Here is an 8,147-nt window from a genome sequence, read left to right on the forward strand (position 1 = left end):
TCTCTAATTTGTACTTCTCTTTCTCTTCTGCCTCCTTCTGTCTTTGTCTGTTTCTGGGAGATGGGAGATGGGAAATGAGTGAAGAGAGGTTAAGGAGCCTCCCCACCCCACTTCCCCAACCCCCAGTATCAGCTGTTTTGGCTTCTTCAGAGTTTTCCTTAAGGAAGCATCCACCTGCAGCTTCTGTTAGTGTCTGCACATTCTCTCCTGCATTGAGCTTGGGCTTTCAGGGACTGGGCTTTAGTCCTTTGTGCTGAGGTCACGTCCGGGAGCCTCTTGGGCAAGGCCTCCCCCAAGACAACTTCGGGGAGGGCTGGCGTTCTCTCCCCCACAGCCTCCACCTGGTCCCGGGAAGCCCTCACACACCCTTCAGAATATCCTAGACTTTGGAAAACTAAGACTGTTCTTGCTTCTGGAGGGTTTTAATTTTTCATACTGTCTCGCTCGATTCCTTTAGGAATTATTATATCCTGGGAACAGGTCCTGTCCGATGTGTCACCCCAGGAATTAAAATCCAGAAGAGGGGACGTGTCTGCTGGTTGGTCAAATGCTTGTTTTGTGTGGGTAGGAAGCGAAAAACTTTTCTTGTAGAACATACTTTCCATATGCTGAGATACCTTTGAAGACAAAATAATTATGGTAATTAAGCCTATGAATTCTTTCCATAGCCCAGCATACTGTGATTGGCCACAGAGGCAGGGAGGCTGCGGTAATTTCAGGCACGGGCATCGATATCGTTGTGGGGGACACGATTCTAGGACACAGTGGCCTTTTTCTTTCTCTCAGATTCGTACAGTGGTCACTGCTGTAAAACTGGCTATCAAGGTGGTAGCAACTTTCCAATTCCCATTCCTAGTTCTGCTGTGGCTCCTCTGTACACATAATCATTTCACTCTGAGTTCACTCCACCTCTCCCTTTTCAATGGTCTCACAAGAGGTCCCACAGGCACCCCTTCCCCAACACCCAGCTGGTCCTTCTCCTGGCTAAAGGCTGGAATTCTTTGGACAACCTCAGCACACAGCTGGCCTTCCGTTGACTTAGTGTTGAGAAAGAAATGGAGCTGTTACGACAGTTAGTGCCCAACACGAACCATTGGGCTCCTACACAAACCTGATCCTGAACGGGACCCAGGAGATTCTATATTGTTCACAATGTCACAGCTCAAACCCAGCATCCTCCATGCTAATACTATTTGAGTTCTCAAATACCAGTAATTCTTTTTTCCTCCTACCACTTTCCTGCTCAGTTCAGGTGCACCTTCTAAGCCTCTATTCTGGAGAAAGGGTTTCCTTCTTAGCAGGCTCTCCATAATGGAATATTGCCTGTGGTTCCCATTTTGGAGATTGAGACTTTATCTTATCCACCAAGATACCTTGTCTGAGGAACTCCTGCCTGCTCATCTCCTAGGTCTTCCAGAGTTTACTCAGAATCTTTCAATTCTGCTGCTTCAGTTGGACCCCTGGACATTCCCAATCCCAATGACTCTACAACCATCCTGTTTGGTTGAATGTCTGGGATCAGCTGGACCTCCACTCCCAGGCCCTCCTACCAGCTTCTATGGAAGCCCTGTCCTGTTATGCTGGCAGATGGGACATGGCTCTAACAGCTCAGCTGGGCTTCATGGAAGCACTTATGCATACCAGATCCGAGCACAGCCTCCTGAAAATGATATAGGGGGCAATGCTAACAGCAAGTAAGGAGAAGATTAGGGTGATTTGGAGTTGGCCACATTGTAAAAAAAAAAATCCAAAGGAATAAATCAAAGCCAAAGTAAAAACCGTGTAGTGTCATTTAAGTATGCCAAGAAATAAAGCATCCTCACCAAAAAAGAAATCACTTAAAAGTGAATACCATATTTTACCACTGTTAATTTCTTAATTTTGACAAATGTGCTACATTATGTAAGATTTTAACATTAGGAAAAGCTGAGTGAACTCTGTTCCATTGTTGCATCTTTTCTGTATCTAAAATTATTTCATAAAAGACATTTAAAAAAGAATAACAATGAAAATATGAAAGCATTTGCATTATAAATAACGAACTTCTTTACCTTAACATTTTTTGGCAGATAAAAATGGCTTTTGAAGAACATTTTGAAATCTCAGTTCCTGGCATAAACATGCAGTATAAAAAGATGCCCTATAATGCAGTATAAATTCTGGGAAGAATTAATTGATGCTTCATGGAAACTCTTTCTTTCAACAAATAATTTTCTACCTGTTACAGAGCTTGCATATTCTAAGGATACATGAGTCAACAAAGCAAATAAAGATCTCTGCTCTCACTGGATTCCTGCATTAGCCTTTTAATAATTCTATGGGGGCAGAAGGAAATCAACAATGAACATTAACATAACCAATAAATAAATTATATTGTATGATTGCAGGTGTTAGGTGCTACTAGTATGAGGGGAAAAAAGAGCAGAAAAAAGGGAGGGTAGTATGCATGAGCTGGGCTGTGTGCAATTTTAAGTAGGGTGTTCAGAGCAAAGCCTCACTGAGAAGGTAGAGGGAGCAAAGCATGAGTCTATCAGAGGGAAGAGCATCCCAGGTAGAGAGAATGGCCCTATAGTGGAGCCTGCCTAGATGCTGAAGTAGCATCCAGAGGTGTGTGAGCAGAAGCAGTAACTGTGGGGGAGAAAAGTAGATGAATGAGGAAGGTGAGGGTGGTGGTGGGTAGGGAGGAGTGCAAATGAATAGAACTTTGGCTTGTACTCTGAAGGAGATGGGGAGATATTGCAAACTTTTGAGCAGAAGAATAACATGGTCTGTCTTAGGTACTGCATAACAAAAGGTTTCAGTCAATATTAAACCACATATACAATGGCAGTCCCATAAGATTATAATGGAGCTGAAAAATTCCTTTTGCCTAGTGATGTCATAGCCATTGTCATGTTGCATTACTCATTCGTTTGTGATGCTGGTGTAAACCTACCGCACTGCCAATTGTATAAAATTATAGCACATACAACTATGTAAAGTACATAATACTTGATAATGGTAATACATGACTGTGTTACTGGTTTATGTATTTACTATACTATATTTTTATCATTATTTGTAATTATTTATTGATTGACGTGAGAGAGAGAGAGAGAGAGAGAGAGAGAGAGAGAGAGAGAGCCATTGATTTGTTGTTCTGCTTACTATGCATTCATTGGTTGAGTCTTGTATGTGCCCTGACCGGGAATTGAACCCACAATATTGGCATTATTTTAGAGTGTATTGTTTCTTCTTATAGAAAAAAAGTTTCCTGTAAAACTGTATGCCCTTGTTATGGTGGCAGCAACCTCATGCATCTCATGTTTGCCAAGTTTCCTGATTGTACCATTGTCTCATGTGCTTGATTTCATCCCATGTTTTGTACAATGACATGCTGTACAGGCTTGTAGCCTGGGAGGAAGAGGCTGTGCCATATAGTCTAGGTGTGTAGTAGGCTATACCGTCTCAGTTTGTGTTGTGCACTCTATGGTGTTCGCACAGTGAAATTGCCTGAGGACACATTTCTCAGAAGCATCCCCATTGTTAAGCTGTGCATGACTGTACTGGAAGAATAATCCTTTTCTGCTTTGTGACTAGGCTCTGGCGGGGCGAGGGCAGAGCAGGGAGAACAGTTAGAAGGCGAATGCAGGAACCCAATGAAAGATGACAGTGCCTTAGACCCGCATGAACGGTGGAGATGGTGAGAAGTGGCGCGCTGGAGCTGGCTTGTCCTGAGAGTCAATTGTTGCATTTTTAGGGAGTTTGCAAGCCAGTTGTGAAATATGCTATTGTTAAAAATTAAATTTTACAAACTTACAAGTAAATACATTATGTTATAATATTGCATGCAAACTGTAATAAAAAATTAAATTATATAAACTTACAATTTAAAATATTATATTGGGAACTAAAGTAATAAATACCTAAAACTCATCACTTCTTAACTGTCTTTACCTAATCCTCTTATCATTCAGGATTATCTCTGCTGCTGCGGTCGCTTGTGTCTCTTCTCTCCACGTGGCACTCTAAAATGGGATGCTGCTGTCCATCTCTTCCCAATTCTGCATCCAGTGACTTTGCATTAAGAGTCTGTCAGCCACGGTGTGAGTATTTACACCACAGAAATTGACAGATGCTACACATCTGGGTTCATTTTGTTTTTAAAGTGAGCTGGTTGTTAAGCATTCGCTAGCACACCACGGCGTTGCGCCTTCCCAACTCTACCTAGGAATGTGTGCTCCCACCCCATTCCAGTGATTTCAGGTTCCCTCACTTCTATTATGCTCCCACCCAAAGAGGGGAAAAGAGGTTAAATAGGTATTATGAATATCACAACAGGAGGAAAGTAACCTATTCCTCTTACGCTTCATACCATTAATAGATATCTAATAGATAGCTATGAAAAATCACCATACCTGCAGTTGGATCTTTAGTGCCGGCCCTAGCTTTAGCCCCATAGTGCTTCGAAGATGCTCCTCTGTGAGTAATGGCAAAGTTTCTCCATCAATTGCATGATCTTTAAATACCTTAGAAAACACAAAAGGTATTAACTTTGTCTCAGTGTCTTTAAAAAAATTCTTGTTTTATGTGCAGATATTTTAGTATTGAAGGAGACATTAAGACTGCCGGGGAATGACATGAAATTTTATAAAATTTCTCATTTCAGTTGCTCTCTCTTCTGTGTCCCAGTAGCTCTTCAACAACCCTTGGAGTACATTGTAATTCTCTGTTTATATAACTCAGTTCCAGCCTGGAATAGTTAATAGTTGAGGGCAGGCCCGTGTCTTATTTACCAATGTACCTGTCATGCAGTGACTGGAACATAGTAGAAGGTGTAAAATAAACGTTGCTGGACAGATCAATGAATGAACAAATAGTCTGAATAAAGAGATGTGGGTAAAAACCATCACAGACAATTGCATCTCTCACACTTACAGGTGGACTGCTTCCTGTCCACTGCCTTAGCTGAATGGTAGGGGGAGGAGAGGAAATTGCAGGTGGGAGCTGTCATGCTGATCTTTCTAACAGAGCCTATAGTTCTGACTATGCAATGGATGTAACTATGCCTTCCCTTCTTCCAAAAACTAGGAAGGCTGCTGGTGAACAAAGGTTCCAGACAAATAGAGATGGATAGAAAAAAGCAGAGCAGAATGGTAGCACCATAATTTCATGATCTCCAACTTCAACCTGTCTGGCAATCCTGTATTTACTGATGAACTTTCTCTTCTCTCTTTCAAGCTTCCTTCACAATCTTCAAACTCTAAATGTTACAGAATCCTCCCTTATTTTCAACAGATCATATAACTTTCTAATAAAAAAAAGAAACCAGTAGATAAGAACTTCCTCTAGTTCTGCCCAATAAACCCCAAAACTCCTATTTTCTCCTTCTGTCCTGATATGTGGAAGAGGGGTCCCTCACTGTGGAAAGACAACCAATGTCTCCACATATGATGTGGGTCCTTACCCCTCCCACCTCGGGGTTTCACTCAGTAAATAATCCCTCTCTGGCCTTCAATCTCTCCTCCTTGGCCTTCTCTTTCCCTTTGGCATTAAGCGAGTCTCCACCATCATAAAACAGGCAATAATAATAATAAAAATACACAAATGCTTCTTTTTAAAGAATATTCTGTTATTGACTTCAGAGAGGCAGGGAGAGGGAGAGAGAGATAGAAGCATCAATGATGAGAAAGAATCATTGATTAGCTGTCTCCTGCACGCCCCCTACTGGGGATGAAGCTCACAACCTGGGCATGGGCCCTGACCTGGAATTGAACTGTGACCTCCTGTTTCATAGTTCCATACTCAACCACTGAGCCACGCCAGCTGGGCCACAAATGCTTCTTCACTCTGCTTCTAGACTAGATACTGCCCCATGTCTCTCATTCCCTTTATAGCCATTTCTCCAAAAAGTGGTGATGTTCTCTGTTTCCATATTCTTACTTCCCAGTTATTTCTCAGTCACAAGGAGTCTGACTTTTGCCCTCACCTGTCCATCAAATCTGCTCTCCTCTGGGTCCCTAGTGATTCTGTTGTTTCAAACACATGGATATTTGTCTGTACTCACATGACCCCAGCATTTCTTATGCTGGTGGCTGCATTTGACATTGTTGACCATTCCTTTGTGAAAAATGTCCTTCCCTTGCCATCATGAGGCTTCTCCCTCCTGGGGACCTTCTGCCCTCTCCTCTGCATCACCTTTGTGGCTACTGTTTCTTTGTCCATCCTCGTATGTTAGAGTCCCTGAGGCATCTGACCCAGGTCCTCTTTGTTGTTCCTGATTCATCTCAGTCTCTCTGGGCTTCCGTGAGTGTCTCTCTATGCTGCAGGCTCTCTAATGTATATCTAACTTAGAAGCCAATGGTGGCAATTCTGCCCCTTAGATGGCGTATTGATTGGCCAGCCCCATTGTTTCAACCTTGAATCAAATTTCACTGTTGCTCATCTGAGGAGGCCTTCCCACTAGTCTGGCCACCTTCAACCTATTTTCATAACAGTAACTTGAGTGACCCTTCTGAAATAAAGCCAATTACACCACTTCTTAAAACCTCAGCTGTCTCTGGGATAAAGTCCATCGCTGGGTCCTCAAGGCTCTTTGTGACCTGGCCCCTTTTCCCACTCCAGCCTCCTGTCTTGCCATTCTCTCCTCTCTCACCTTGGCCCTGGCCCTCTCTGGGCCACTAGAAACTGCTCTCAAAATCCCAACTATTTACTACTCTACATTCTCTCTGGCTCCCTGGAAATTCCTCCTTTGCCTCTTTCCTGCTCACTTCCTTCCTCAGCTGGTAAACTCACTGACAGGCCCCACTTTTGATGCCTCTTCCTGGAGGAAGCCATGAGGCGCCCCTGTGTGTGCCGACCATGCACGTACCTGCCCTCTCCCAGCACGTCTCACCCTGACGTGGAGCCCCTTCCTGGTGTCCCTCTTCTGGAGACAAGCTCCCAGGGAGGGGAACTGCGTTTGTCTTGTTTCCGCTGTGTGTTCTGGCCTTGGCCGGATGCCACAGGATCAGCTAAAAACTGGAATCTGCTTGGGAAGCTTCTGTGCCAGGAACTTTGTGTGCTAACATATTGTAGTTATTTACAAAATATGTTTATTAAGTAATTGTTTCTTTTCCTATTTCAATTAAGCAAATCATAGAATGGCTAATATAAATTAACTTAATTTGGGCCAAAGAAAGAAAATTGGCAGTTTGGGTTAGTCTTGTAGCCTTCTCTTGAAAAAATGGATGCTCTTCCTTAGGTTTCTTGAAATACAAAGAATAACTTAAAGGTCTCTTTTACCATCTTTGAGAACTCCTAGGGGCTCTTGACTAGAAACCATCTGGCTCAATATCCTCAATGTAAAATACTTATAATGGAAAGAGCTAGATTTGTAGTCACATACACATTTTCAAGTACTTATTCTTTTAGCCACCTTGATGTCAATCTTATTTAACTGAAAAATAGGGCTAATATATTCTTTGCAAAATTATGGTATAGACTAAATTTAAAAGCTAATCTATAAATGATGTGCCTAGGATAGTGCCTTGCATATAGTCAACTCAATAAAGTATAGGCACTGTTATTCTACTTTTTTAATAAATGATAGAGCAACATAGAGAAGGTTAAGTGAGTTGCCTAAGAAGCACAGCTTGCCAGTTAGAGAACTTACAAAATAGCATATAGTTTACTAGAGGCCCGGAGCATGAAATTTATGCATGGGGGAGGGAGGTCCCCTCAGCCCAGCCTTCACCCTCTCCAATCCAGGACCCCTCAGGGGATGTCTGACTGCCGGGTTAGGCCCGATCCCTGGGATCAGGCCTAAACCCGGCAGCGGACATCCCTTCTCACAATCTAGGACCGCTGGCTCCTAACTGCTTACTTGCCTGCTGGCCTGGCCACCCCTAACTGCCCCCCCCATGCCAGCTTGGTCACCCCTAACTGCCACCCTGCCGGGCCTGGGTGCCCCCCCATTGCCCCCCCTGCCGGCCTTGGCATTCCCAAATGCCCCCCCTACAGCCTTGGTGGCCCCCAACTTGCCCCCCCCGCCGGGCTGGGTTGCCCCCAAAAGGCCCCACCCCTGCTGGGCTGGGTCGCCTTACACAGCCTGCTGGTTCAGTTGTTTGGGCGTCCTTTCTCTACCCCCCCTGGCAGGTTGGTTGTCCCCCCACAGCCTGCTGGTTTGG

General features: G+C 43.7%; 1 protein-coding gene across 1 annotated transcript in view; it reads right to left on the reverse strand.

The window, feature by feature from the left end:
* Positions 1-422: 422 nt before the first annotated feature.
* Positions 423-8,147, reverse strand: part of SAMD7 (sterile alpha motif domain containing 7) — a 23,841-nt gene continuing 16,116 nt past the window's right edge. The window contains exons 7-8 of the mRNA XM_023753911.1: positions 4,398-4,508; positions 423-617 (exon numbers count right to left, since the gene is read on the reverse strand). Coding sequence (XP_023609679.1) covers positions 423-617; positions 4,398-4,508 — 306 coding nt within the window. The remainder of the gene's footprint in view (positions 618-4,397; positions 4,509-8,147) is intronic.

This window comes from Myotis lucifugus, unplaced genomic scaffold (genome assembly GCF_000147115.1).
Source record: "Myotis lucifugus unplaced genomic scaffold, Myoluc2.0 scaffold_53, whole genome shotgun sequence".
NCBI lineage: Eukaryota > Metazoa > Chordata > Mammalia > Chiroptera > Vespertilionidae > Myotis > Myotis lucifugus.